This window comes from Myxocyprinus asiaticus, chromosome 11 (genome assembly GCF_019703515.2).
Source record: "Myxocyprinus asiaticus isolate MX2 ecotype Aquarium Trade chromosome 11, UBuf_Myxa_2, whole genome shotgun sequence".
NCBI lineage: Eukaryota > Metazoa > Chordata > Actinopteri > Cypriniformes > Catostomidae > Myxocyprinus > Myxocyprinus asiaticus.
Window position 1 is genome coordinate 27,257,962 of NC_059354.1, and position 14,313 is coordinate 27,272,274.

The following is a 14,313-nucleotide window of genomic DNA, read 5'->3' on the forward strand; positions in this document are numbered from 1 at the left end:
AATGTGTTATGCAGCTTTAACTATTACAGAGTTATGCAAACATATTTTGTACAACTGAACAAAGCATATTCACCCATGCAATGCTGAATTTGCTGATGCTCAAGTTTTATGTTTTCTACACAAAAGCACATGAGTGGTGCTAATGGTCTGTAATAGTCCACATCCATTAACAGCTATTTTGCTGTAACACTAGCTGTAAGCAGTGATCTCTTGACCCTGCTATGCTTTGCATGTCAGATGGCTGATGACCTCAAGGCAAACTCCTGAGAGGCATCAACCTGTGCACTAACTGTTCTCAGTACCTGACCTTTGACACTTTGAAGTTCTCTGGAGCTATTATGATGGATATAGTAATGTAGCTAATTATGCAGTTTCATACACTGGGGGTTTATATGATGCCCAAGAGGCTTGTATGGTAAAATAGGTAAATTTATCATTTGGTGTTGCTTAAACTTTGAATTGCAATAGTAGAGGGTATTTTAATAATAATTCAATGAATGATTTTGTTAAATATCATTAAAGAACCTAAACAGATGTTGAAATGGAGCTGCTTTCATGGGGCCACCTGTGTGCACTCAAAGCTCTTTCAGGTCAAATTTCACCATAATGGATTGTTTAAAACAGTATTAACAGACCTCCAAAATTGTAAGTCACGAGTTCCTTGCATAAGTACATCACTGAATACTTGGTTTACAAATACATGAAGTAGACCAAGCAATTGTATTTAGTGATACATTGCAATTAATTGGCCTTTTTGTAATACTTAAAGTGAGATATCCATATGGCATGCTTGCAGTTTAAATGCGTATAATCTGGGCATGTCCAATAAAGCAATAAGCCACAAGAGGCTGTGTTTTACAGCAATTTTATGGTGGGTGAGGGGTGTTTTTAAGGTACAAAGCAAATAGTAACATTAAAATGCAAATTTTTTCAAAAGTATAGCCAGAAAACTTATATGTGTAAGATTATATGTGTGCATCCGGAAAGTATTCACAGCGCTTCACTTTTTCCACATTTTGTTATGTTACAGCCTTATTCCAAAATTGATTAAATTCATTATTTTTCTCAAAATTCTACAAACAATACCCCATAATGACAATGTGAAAGAAGTTTGTTTGAAATCTTTGCAAATTTATAAAAAAATAAAAATAAATCACATGTACATAAGTATTCACAGCCTTTGCTCAATACTTTGTTGAAGCACCTTTGGCACCAATTACAGCCTCAAGTCTTTTTGTGTATGATGCTACAAGCTTGACACACCTATTTTTGGGCAGTTTCTCCCATTCTTCTTTGCAGGACCTCTCAAGCTCCAGCAGGTTGGATGGGGAGCGTCGGTGCACAGCCATTTTCAGATCTCTCCAGAGATGTTCAATCGGGTTCAAGTCTGGGCTCTGGCTGGGCCACTCAAGGACATTCACAGAGTTGTCCCGTAGCCACTCCTTTGTTATCTTGGCTGTGTGCTTAGGGTCGTTGTCCTGTTGGAAGATGAACCTTCGCCCCAGTCTGCGGTCCAGAGCGCTCTGGAGCAAGTTTTCATCAAGGATGTCTCTGTACATTGCTGCATTCATCTTTCCCTTGATCCTGACTAGTCTCCCAGCTCCTGCCGCTGAAAAACATCTCCACAGCATGATGCTGCCACCACTATGCTTCACTGTAGGGATGGTATTGGCCAGGTGATGAGCGGTGCCTGGTTTCCTCCAGACATGACGCTTGCCATTCAGGCCAAAGTGTTCAATCTTTGTTTCATCAGACCAGATAATTTTGTTTCTCATGGTCTGAGAGTCCTTCAGGTGCCTTTTGGCAAACTCCAGGCGGGCCGTCATGTGCCTTTTACTGAGGAGTGGCTTCTGTCTGGCCACTCTACCATACAGGCCTGATTGGTGGAGTTCTGCAGAGATGGTTTTCTTCTGGAAGGTTCTCCTCTCTCCACAGAGAAACGCTGGAGCTCTGTCAGAGTGACCATCGGGTTCTTGGTCACCTCCCTGACTAAGGTCCTTCTCCCCCGATCGCTCAGTTTGGCGGGGCGGCCAGCTCTAGGAAGAGTCCTGGTGGTTCCAAACTTCTTCCATTTACGGATGATGAAGGCCACTATGCTCATTGGGACCTTCAATGCTGCAGACATTTTTCTGTACCCTTCCCCAGATCTGTGCCTCGATACAATCCTGTCTCGGAGGTCTACAGACAATTCCTTGGACTTCATGGCTTGGTTTGTGCTCTGACATGCACTGTTAACTGTGGGACCTTATATAGGCAGGTGTGTGCCTTTCCAAATCATGTCCAATCAACTGAATTTACCACAGGTGGACTCCAATCAAGTTGTAGAAACACCTCAAGGATGATCAGTGTAAACAGGCTGCACCTGAGCGCAATTTTGAGTGCCAAGGCAAAGGCTGTGAATACTTATGTACATGTGATTTTTTTTTTTCTTTTTTTTTTCTTTTTTTCTTTTTAATAAATTTGCAAAGATTTCAAACAAACTTCTTTCACATTGTCATTATGGGGTATTGTTTGTAGAATTTTGAGGAAAATACTGAATTTAATCCATTTTGGAATAAGGCTGTAACATTACAAAATGTGGAAAAAGTGAAGCGCTGTGAATACTTTCTGGATGCACTCTAAATATCATTTTAGTGTCACAAAATTGCTTACAAACCATATCAGTGTAAAGCTACAGTATATCCAATATTACATCTTTGTTGTCATCTTGACGTAACGCTGTAAACACTGAAAAGATTTTATCACACTAAAATCTTGTTGTACAGTGATTTAATGACACTAAAATCATGCAGTACAGAGATTGTCACACTAAAATCACGTCAATGTTTACATCTTGTGGTTATACTTTTAAAACCGTATGTATTTTAATGTTTATGGATTGGCCTCATTCACTTCTGTAGTAAGTGCATTACTGTAACCATGATTTTTGCTTTTATAATAAACGAGGGGCAAGTCAATAATACTGTTGAGGTAATCAACATTATGCCTCAAATTCTGTAGTTTGAGACCTAAAAAGGTCAAAGCTTAAAAATGCATCTATAGACAATACCTAGGGTAACTGTATATTTATTAAATATCATGATACCATGACAATCACAATGCGTATATTTGCACATTCCGAATAGATTGAAATTACTTTAGCCTTCCTCCAACTTTAAGAAAGCAATGTTCTCTCCCCCAAACCATCACTGTCTGTTCCTAGCGTAGCTGGCTAACAGCACCACCATGCTATTCATGGGATGTGCCATGGAAGAGAGCTGGCAGTAGTTATGCCCTCAGTCTACTGTACTGCCCAGGATGCCCCCTGGGCACTAATGGAGCAGATGTCTCCTTGTATACATCGTGTTGGCACAGGTTCCGTGAGCAGATGCCCCTGTCAGATGCCAGGCCTGTCAATTGAGCACAGACAGAGACCATGTTCTAGGACACAGAGTGAATCTCTGACCTGCTCCTCTAGGTAACACTAGCAGAGGGACTGGGTTTTGTGCTCTTTAATAGAGTTAGATAAAACAAGTAACAACAATGCTTTAACATAATTTTTAGTGGCAAGGTCACAGTAATTATTGAAACAATGTACTTCCACTACTAGAATTCTTCAATACAGTTCATTTATTCAAGCAATATCTTTTTTATGGCTTTCTCTTCAAGCATTATCTCAGCAGAGGCCTTTAGCTTTTTGTTGGCTTAGACATTGCATGGCAGTCGGCCTGTAAAATATTTAATCTAGTCATTATTGCTGGCATTATTGCTGTCATTAATTACTTTGCCTTTGGTGGCTAGCATATTGGAGATGCTCCCTTGTCCTGTATTTTGGACAGATGGCAGGAACTGTGTCATTTATATAAAACAGGTTCAAAATGCCTATACCGTAAATCAGCACTATGGTTAGCATTACTGGTAAAGTACTGAGATCACAAGGGACTGCTGTTACAACAAATTTTCAGTATGTTTATTCACGTAATTTATCATAATTATATTAAATAACTAAAAGCACTGTCTGCTATTTTACCACAGAACAAATCCTGATTATTCGAGTAATTAATGATGAGACATGCTGCCATTTGGAGACAAATCTGGTTCACTATTTTATGAAATGACTTATTATTTTAAAAGTGTCATTACTTGTAAATGTGAATTCCTGGTGAATGTGCTTTCTCTCTCTCTCTCTCTCTCTCTCAATCTCTCTCTCTCTCTCTCTCTCTCTCTCTCTCTCTCTCTCTCTCTCTCTCTCTCTATGTGTGTGTGTGTGTGTGAACATGTTTATGTAAATGGTCTGCACTTATGTACCAAATGTCACCACAAGGATAGTAAAACCTGAGATCACCTACCTCGTTGAGCCCAGCCAGCGGTCCCCATGAGGGAAATGGCTTATTAAACATACTAAACATGCAAAAAGGTTTCTGTGAGGGTTAGGTTTAGGGGTAGGGTTAGGGGATAGAAATTATCATTAGATCTGTATAAAATCCATAAAATGTATGGAAGTCTATGGAGAGTCCCCGCATATAAAAACAAGTTTGTGTGTGTGTGTGTGTGTGTGTGGGTGTGTGTTTTTTTCCCCCCTCCTTTATTATAACCAAATGATTACTAAACAATGTGTTAGCTTTTTCATTCTCTCTCTTTCTTGCTTTTTTTAATTGTACAGCAGCACTATGACTGTCACAATAAATTTATGTGATAAAATTTATAAATAAATTTATAAATAAAGTTTGACTAGACTAAGAGAGATACAGCTCACTATTTTGACACAATACCTAAGCTGGAAAAAAGTTTTTATGTACCTGTGGCTACACAAATGTGCCAAATTTGTCAGAGCCATTGCTACAGTGCACTCCTTAAAAGAAAACTGAGAGTATCATCATTGTTTTGTCAAAAGAGCTGATGTACAACAAAGAATAGATGCACTTTTTCTTAGAAAAATCAGTGAATATAATCCAATTACAAACAATGAGACCTTCTTTACTCCAGTACAGCTTTGCTTCTCAGGATAAGACCATCTGCGAGCTTTGTCTGCAGGCTTCTTTAAGCCCCGTCAAGGCAAATATTAGCACACTGCAAATAGTCCTGCAGGTTATGATTAAGATTTTAAATGTATCCCAATTGAATACTTTGCTTTATGAATAACAAAGTATTAGAGGATCCGCGCTGTAATTTATTAAACATGAAAAACTTCTTGATGAAATATAGAGACTGGGAAGAGATTTGAAAATATTTCTGCATGCTATATTTCTAGCTTTGCATGGCAATGAGTCCACGTTGTGCAAATTAGGAAAAAGATCCATAGAATGTAAAGACTTGCTGAAGTTTGAACTGTCAGCTGAAAGAGCCTAACATCAGAATTGGGCAGACAATTATGTTCTGACAGATGTAGCTACTGTCTGCCTGTCATTATTTCAACACATTACACGCTACCATTGTGGCATATTTTGTATCACTACTGAAAAAAAAAAAAAAATAATAATAATAATAAAAAAAATAATAATATATATATATACTTGAAAATGTTACTAACTTGGAGGTCTATCGTTTTAAGAGTTTGCAATGGCCATCTTCAAATGTAATATAAAGGTACAGTGCATGTGAATTAACCTTTCAGATTAATACACAAATGCTGGATTGTGTGTGTGGGCCCAGAGAACAAAGCCTCCATTTGTCAACAAGTATGTCTTCGCTTTGTATAACAAGGCGAGCCTGTCTACTGGACAGGTGGCAGGACAATGTCACTAAGATACCAGGCAATATGAATAATAGATTTAGGCCATCATGAGCCAAGAGCTGGTGCCTGCCACATCCAAAACAGGCACAGAGTGGAAAAATTCAAAATTAGGCCAACTGTTCACCTGAGGACTCTGTGAAGTCCAAATGTTGATTTTAAATAAATATACAGATTGCAAGTGAGAAGATAAAATGTGCTAAGAGCATCTCACCATTCATGAATAAAAGGGCCATTTAATGTTGGGTGAAGTCTTAAGCCCAGAGATTATATTTGAATAATTTGTCAGAATGTCCAACAATCTTAAATGACTTGGAGTTCCTTGAAGAGTTCCAGAAGCAGTGGGCTATTGGGCAGCTGTCCTAATTAAATGTATCCTTGTCCAAAGTATGGTTCCAGAGACCTTTAGTTAATACCACCCAAATAAATGGCAGCCATGGAGAGAGAAAGGAGGAGGTGTCCAGTTTTTAAAGTGATGGGGCAATGGGTAGTTGACATATTGGCTATGGACTTATTTTATTTTTATTTTATCAAGATTTTGACCCTTTGGTGGGTGTTGTGGAATCAGGAGAGCTTTTTGATCATGTTTTGATTTCATCTTTTGAGTTTAGCTAATGGTTTATGTTTCTTTTCTTTCCCCTCATTATGACTCTCAGAATGTCCACAGTACAGGTTGTAAACATTCCTTTTTTCTTCTTTTTTAATCTACTTCTTGCCTTCCCTAGTTAATTTTAGATGTGACAAATTTATTTTTATAAGTAGAAATCTTTAATGTTGTCTCTCAATTAATGAATGCTGCCTGTATGGTATTATAATAATTATATATATATAAAAAACAAAAACTGTCAAAATGATGTTTTAAAATACTGACTAACAAAGAAAAAATGCAGTTGAGTAGATACTACAGTTTTGCAAATTAACAAAATTGTGGGGGCCTGGGTAGCTCAGCGAGTAAAGCCGCTGACTACCACCCCTGGAGTCGCGAGTTCGAATCCAGGGCATGCTGAGTGACTCCAGCCAGGTCTCCTAAATAACCAAATTGGCCCGGTTGCTAGGGAGGGTAGAGTCACATGGGGTAACCTCCTTGTGGTCGCTATAATGTGGTTCTCACTCTCGGTGGGGCACGTGGTGAGTTGTGCTTGGATGCCGGGGAGAATAGCGTGAGGCCTCCACACTTGCTATGTCTCCGTGGTAACACGCTCAAGAAGCCACGTGATAAAATGTGTGGATTGACAGTCTCAGATGCAGAGGCAACTGAGATTCATCCTCCGCCACCCAGATTGAGGTGTGTCACTACGCCACCACAAGGACTTAGAGTGCATTGGGAATTGGGCATTCCAAATTGGGGAGGAAAAAGGGAAAAATAAATAAATAAATAAATAAAATTGAAGCATAATTATGACAAACATGTTTGTCACAAGATCACAGTTTAAAACCTGTTTTCTGTCGTAGTTGCTGTGTTTTGCATTTGTACGATGACAGGATAGTAGAATAGCCACACTGCAGGAATTTCAACTTTCCAAAAGCATTTTTGTCAACTACCCCATTACCGATGACCTGAGCCACTCAATTATTATCAGGATTCCCTGAAAATGCCTTTCGGTGGCCTAGTAAGATAAATGAAACTGGATGTTGGGCTGTTACGGTAAATGAAATGTAAGATGAGCTCTGGTTCATTAAGCCATGTCAATATTACAGGCAGGGAAGGATCTGAGTAGACTACATAATCGAAATTGAACATTTGTGCCAACAAGTTTCATTTCCCAAGTCTACAGTGCAAATGTTCTAGAGTAGCAGCCTTTTCTCACAGAAAGGACAGAGCTTAAAAGGATAGTTCCCCCACCAATGAAAAATCTGTCAGTCACCCACTCTTATGTTGAATTTATTTTTTCCATGGAACACAAAAGGAGATGTTAGACAGAATGACAGCCTCAGTCATCATTCACTTTTATTATATGTGAAAAAAATGCAAAGAAATTGAATGGTGACTGAGGCTACAATTTTGCCTAAATGTTCTTTTGTGTTGCACTCCAGAAAGAGTCATTCACGTTCAGAACAATATGCGAATGAGTAAAGGATGGCAGAATTTACATTTTTGGATGAACTATCCATTTAACTCTTGGCAGCGCAATCAAATAAAGCCAGGAAAAAGATCATGACCAAATACTTCAAGTTGAGTGCACTAAACTGTGTGTGAAACAGTGCCCAGTGTGCTCTTGTATACTGCACATTTTGTAAATGTAGTAGGTCATCAACTGTAAAACAAGTAAAATGGTATGCTGTTACCAACATACCCTCTGTTTTGGAGGGACATGTTGCTTGTTGAGCTAATTATACCTCCTGCTATTAGGAGCTTTTTATATAATTGGCAATAATTAGTTGTCTAAACACTATCTGTAAAGGAACAGGCTCATCTACTGATTAATTGGATACAAGTAGTTTGCGGTACTCTGGCCTACATGCGGCGCAAGTAAATATTTATTATCAAATTACAAAATCACCCCAGGCCTGTTCCCGTTCTGTCCCACACATGTATTTTTCCAGTGGGGCAAAACTGAGGCGTTGTATTCATAATTATATTCCTGCCATTATTATAGTGAGCTGAATAGTAATACATGAACTGGCATTTTGGTAGACCATATCTCCAGATGCAGAGAATATGAAACATTCATTGATTTAAACAAACTAGTAAAAATCTAATTATATTTGGAAGTGGGATTTTACTGTTTTACCTCCTAAAATAGAATGTTACGCTCATGGGCACCGATTTACTAAGATCTCAAATAATGGGTGCTAATTTGCTTGTACAATCTATGAAATTGCGTGTGCACATCATTGGCGTTTTGTGGGTAATATACTAAGAAAAATCATGCAAAGAAATACACGTGCAAATATGTTGGACACACCCTCCATGCAGACTTTTGCGTGTGGTACTTGCACTAAATGCAAAAGTACAGCTCTCACTAAATACCATTTTTATTCAATATGGCATTTATATGTTTATGTATGATATCGTCATAAAATCCCTGCTATTTAACAAGTGTAAGAGTAGTTGATGAGAATGCATGACACTCTTCACTTGAAATGTTCATATTTCACAAAGAAAATACTATATTATGTACACGTTAAGCCATCGCACCACTGATGTATACATAAATGAAATCTGAATTTCAAACCACTATAATCTTGACCATGGCAAAGTTAGCTGTGCATGAGAGAGAGACACGGGAAGCTGCACGGTACAGAACTTGCGCTCCCTGCTCATTTCACGGGATCAAGATGAAACCTGTTCCGTGTACAGGTGCGTATCGGCCTGCTTCGAGTACTGGAAAGAACCACCCCTTCAAATATTTCGCAATATTTTGGCAGTTAGAAACAATGTTTAAAACATTAAACTATGACATAATTTGGGCATTAATTGTTAGTAGGCTTATGATGTTGTCAGTTATGAGTTTTAAAATAATAGAATAAAACAGTTTTTTCATGAGTATTAAATTAATTTCACATTTATGTGTATCAATAAAGAGTGTTCTATTTAACTGTTTTCAAAGTCTCCTTTTTGTCACAATGACAGAATGATGCACAGTGCAAATCAGATTAATACCTACCTTTCATGCTTATTAATTTGCTCTCGTTGTTTCCGGTTCTTAAATGAATTTCAGGCTTGATAAATCACTTTGCGGTTGCAATTTGATTAATTTGCATCTAGACCGCCCTTTATTATGTGCATTTGGAGGCACGCCTCTAAATTGCATATGCATTTCTGGGAAACACGCAAAAATTGCCAAGACGTGCTATTCTGGCATCCGAAAGACAGCCTTTAAAAGACTAAATTAGTAGATCTTCTTTGACCTTTTTTTAGCGTGCTATCAAGTTTACACATTTTTATACTCAAAAACCTTTAGTAAATCAGGGCCATGGTGTTCTCTATACCAGTGGTTTTTAAATGGTTTTGCTTTAGGACCCATATTTTACACTGGATATCAAATGGCGATCCAACAAAGTACCAAAATTTTTACCGTACAAATGTCCTTAACCTCAAACATTGAAACTTTTTAAATATTTCAATAAACTGCATACGCCCGATCATATGATACAATAGAAATTTGACAGGCTGAAAAAGAAAAATTTTGGTTTGTACTTGTCTCTTGAATTTAGAATATTTCATGCTCACAGCAAACCACATGCTATGCAAGGTTAGCATGCTAATTGGTTAGCAAAATCATACTTTTTGGCAAATGGAACTGTCTGGGTCATATTTTATTTTTTTTTTTCTTGCATAGTTTTGTTCATGTTATTTAAGGGTGAGGGCATGTCACACAGCCTGACAATGCTGGCATCTGTCTAATTTGGCTAGCAACAAACTGACAGCTGAATTTGCTACAAAATACTGTAGAGTTTATTGATTGAATATGGAAAGTGTTTTCTCCTCCATTTTGGACATCGATAATCCTATTTATTTTGCTGTCATAACTACTCAATTATATGGTTATTTGCACTTTATTATTTCCATTTAACATTGTTTTCCCCATGCTCTCCATTCCCTGCCTAAAATGTGACAACAATGCATGCTACCCTCTCTATTTTGGAATTGTTTGTCATTTTACATTCCAGTGTACGGTTTAGATCATAGTTTATCACCACTGTGGTCACACAGATCACACGGCTTCTAATATGACAGTGTTTGGTTTTAGCCGAACAAGGTTTCAGAAACAAAACAAGTCATAAAACAAATGTGTGAGACGAATGTTTTTTTTTAAGCACAAAGGTACATACATATATTTCATAAAGTGTATGCCTTGGAAAAGGGTTGATTGCCCAAGAGAAACACACTGGCGTCAGTTGGACTGTTGAGATGAGGCCCAGAGTTTACTCTGTGCTGCTGGAGGGAGCTTACTTGTGACACTAAGGCCGATCTAGTGACAGTTGCTGTCTGGACCACAGGCCCTGACTTTGCCCCCTGGCCTGAGAAATTCCCCCATTCCCCAAACAGGCAGTTTGAATGATCTCACCACCTTCCTGTCAAAGAGCGACCCCTTTTGGCTGTCAGATATACTAGAATGCTTGCGAGGGTCAATCCCAAATATCCTGCTCTGCCCAAGAGTGGCGAATGGTTTAGCCATCCATGGCTTACAGTTAGGAGGACTGGGTCAAGCTAAGCTGTAAACCATGAGTGGAAATATCTTGTAGATGTTGCAGTGGAATACTTGAGAACATTATGGGTATTCTGAAGTCTCACATATCTGGGCAAGGTAATTAATAATTCCTTTATTGTCCATTTTAAGGTTCTAATCCCAAAAATGTGTAACAGTATAACTGATTTGCTTATATTGTAACTGATTTCCATACTTACTAATGGCTTCCACAAACAGTTCGAAAAAGCGAAAGGGAAACAGGGGCTCTGGCAGCTCGCGGAAAAACATCTTTAGCGCTCCGGTGATGACATGGATGTCCTCCCATTGGCTGTCGCCCAAGTCAAGCTCCTCCTCTGGGGAAAAAGAGGCATAGTCAGAGAAGCCAACAGAGAAAATTAGAACAACAGTCATTTGATGAGGAAATTAAAAAATGCTAATCATTATGTCAACGTTAATATGCCCCTTGAGAATGGACCACATTGTCCTGACTGCATTTTGACTGTACATCAAACCCTATTGAAAATACTTTTCAAACAATTTGTGGCACTTAATACAAAGTAACCACTTCATATCTTTAAGCAAACTGTACACAAGCCTTTAAAATCACTAGCATAAGAATGCGCTTTGTTTAGATGAATAGTGATATCATCAAGAAAGTGATCTAAAAGTGTTGGCCTTCAAACCTATTCAATTTCAATTTTATTCATTTGAATAATGCTTTTCACAAGGTATTGTGCTCCAAAGCAGCTTTATAAAGAATAGCGCCTTATTAAAGGCAAAACTATTCCAAAAATTCAAATTCTCTCATCATATACTCACCTTCATGATATCCCAGGTGTGTTTGACATTCTCTCTTTAGCAGAACACATTTGAAGAAAAATAGAAAAATATATTAGCTCAGTAGGTCCTTAAAATGCAAGTGGATGGTGATCAGACTTTTGAAGTTCCAAAAATCACAGTCAGCATAAACGTCATCCATACGACTCCAAAAATTAAATTAATGTCTTCTAAAGCGATATGATACCACTGCTGACCGGATGCGATGATTTAGAGTAAAAAAGTACTTAAATATTGTTCTTTTTTGCATCAGAAGCAATCGTGTTGCTTTAGAAGACATTAATTTAACAGCTGGAGTCGTATTGATGATGTTTATGCTGACTCTCTGTGATTTTTGGAGCTTCAAAAGAGAAATCTCCATTCAGTTGCAGAGCTAAGGACCTACAGAGCTAAGATATTTTTATATTTTTCTTCAAATGTGTTCTGGTGAAGAAAGAAAGTCAGACACGGGTGAGTAAATGATGAGAGAATTTTTATTTTTGGGTGAACTAAATTTAACCCCACAGTGAGAAATCCAAAAGGTGATAATGGCAAGGAAAAACTCCCCAAGATATATAACCAATCACAGACTGAACTTATATTACCTTGGTCAACTAGGAAGCGTAGTTTTTGGATAGTGGCCAAATTGCCACTCACCCTGTATATTCCATCAGCCACCAGGCCTATGAGGATGAGATAAAGTCAAGTCAGACTGGCATGTGATGAAAACATGACAGTTCATTTTACAAGGATCATCTGTTCAAATCATACCTCGTTTCTCCACCTGCTCCACGCACAATTTGACAAATCTGGGCACTGTGGTCCCTTGTCTCTCGCACAGGGTCAGTATATGACATCCGAACACTCGGTCTTAGGAAAAAGAAATGTCATTGAAAATATGTATTTACATAAGTATTTATATTATATAAACATTTATATAACAAACATATTAAAGTATAGCAGGATTTGGTTTACATCACAGTTTCCATGTATAATGTAGGTTTCGTTAATGTAATTAATTAATGTAGAAATAATAATTGCAATGTGTAATTACATGCTGCTCCATAAAAGTAATTACAGATTAAGTGCATGTAGTTCATTAGAGTTACCCCATACTTATTTGAATTTCACAGATGAAACACATCATGAAATGTGTTGGTGTGGTTCAATAATGGCCCACAAAAGATCATAATGCTCCATACTGAACAAAACTACAGTTATCAGTGTAGAGGTGCATGGAGTCAGTGAGTGTCCTCATCAGTTGGCTAATATAGGACCAGGCGAGCTGTCCCATAGGCTTCTGGAACATCAAAGATGTCCTGCTCTCATTTCAGCATCCGCGAGGAGCGGGGTGGAGGGGCTGTGGGGTGCAGCAGCGATGTGCTAAATGCATAAATGACTGCAAGCAAGCCACCTTTGCATACAAATGTGTATTCAGAAGGTTTCCTAGAGAAATACTGTGCGGGAGGGGCATTTCGAAATAAATTACTATTAAAAAGATCCAGTACAGTATGGAAGGATCCTAATTTTGTGATGTGTTTAGCGTGCAAGCTTGCCTTGGAGCTCTGCCAGCGATAGCTGCGTTAGGGGCCACCTGCACTATTGTGTTAATCCTACAGTAGTTTTATTCATTCCTTCAATATTGTCCTCTTTGATCTCCCATTTACCCCTACAGATATTCTATTAAAGGGCCTTTTTCGACACCAGAGAATATTAAAGATATCATTACCTTCATCCGAGGGTTCCAAATATGCTTAAAATATATTTTAATGTTATGTTTGGTGTATGCCATGAATGGAATAAATTAGTTACAGTCTTTAAGTATTGGCGTCAGGGGTTGCTTATTAATATGGTGTACAGTAAAAAGGAAAAATAATGTCTGTTTTTTTTTTTAAAACTAGGTCACAATTTTGTTTAATATAGAAACATGTAGAGTTCAAACTAATGTGAACATTGCACATTCATATGTCTTCATGTAATATGTAACCGGTTATTATGTGCATATAATTATAACTATAAACTGGGCTGCAACAGTTTTTCCTAGCAAAGTTGTTCACTGAATAAGACTTTTTCTGTGATCATCTCAATTGAGATTATTAAATGACTTTGTCACTGAAAGATTGCAATGAGCGGTGTTAATGCAATTATGGTTTACTAAAGCAGATTCCAAGGGTGTTTGGAAAGATTTTGTTTTGTTAAACCTATAAACCTAAGAAGTTGTGGCTTTAAAAATATTAGGCTGTCAAATTATTATTTTATTTTATTTTATCTTTTTTTTTATATATTTAATGGCTTAACACATTCAGTTCCCCTTCTGTCACTCACTCGACGTTGTGTCGATGTAGTGACACTAGGGGTCGCTCTTGAGAGCTCCGATCACCTCAGATCTTTGAGAAAAGGCCAATGAGAATTGGAGAGTGGAATTTGCATGCCACTCCCCCGGACATACGGGTATAAAAGGGAGCTGGAATGCAGGATTCATTCAGATTTTTTCTTCGGAGCCAAGCGGTTGTACTATCAGTGACCTGAATACTACTGCTGGTCTATTCACCTCTTAAGAAGCGTATGCTGTTGGATATATGGTGCATTTCCAGTGGCTTTCTCTCCTTCTGCACGACGAGTGCAGATTTCGCCCCTGGGCGCTTAGACAGC

At 38.1% G+C, this 14,313-nt stretch overlaps 2 protein-coding genes across 5 annotated transcripts in view; one reads left to right on the forward strand and one right to left on the reverse strand.

Annotated features, from left to right (window-relative positions):
• The window catches only part of LOC127448118 (glycosyltransferase-like domain-containing protein 1), a 125,966-nt gene that overhangs the window by 103,677 nt on the left and 7,976 nt on the right, over positions 1-14,313 (forward strand). The window lies entirely within an intron of this gene.
• Positions 1-14,313, reverse strand: part of LOC127448120 (rho GTPase-activating protein 15-like) — a 63,511-nt gene that overhangs the window by 23,240 nt on the left and 25,958 nt on the right. For all 4 annotated transcript variants that reach the window (XM_051710433.1, XM_051710431.1, XM_051710432.1 and 1 more), the window contains 3 exons: positions 12,433-12,531; positions 12,267-12,344; positions 11,064-11,198 (listed from right to left, as the gene is read on the reverse strand). In XM_051710433.1, the coding sequence (XP_051566393.1) occupies positions 11,064-11,198; positions 12,267-12,344; positions 12,433-12,531 (312 nt within the window). The remainder of the gene's footprint in view (positions 1-11,063; positions 11,199-12,266; positions 12,345-12,432; positions 12,532-14,313) is intronic.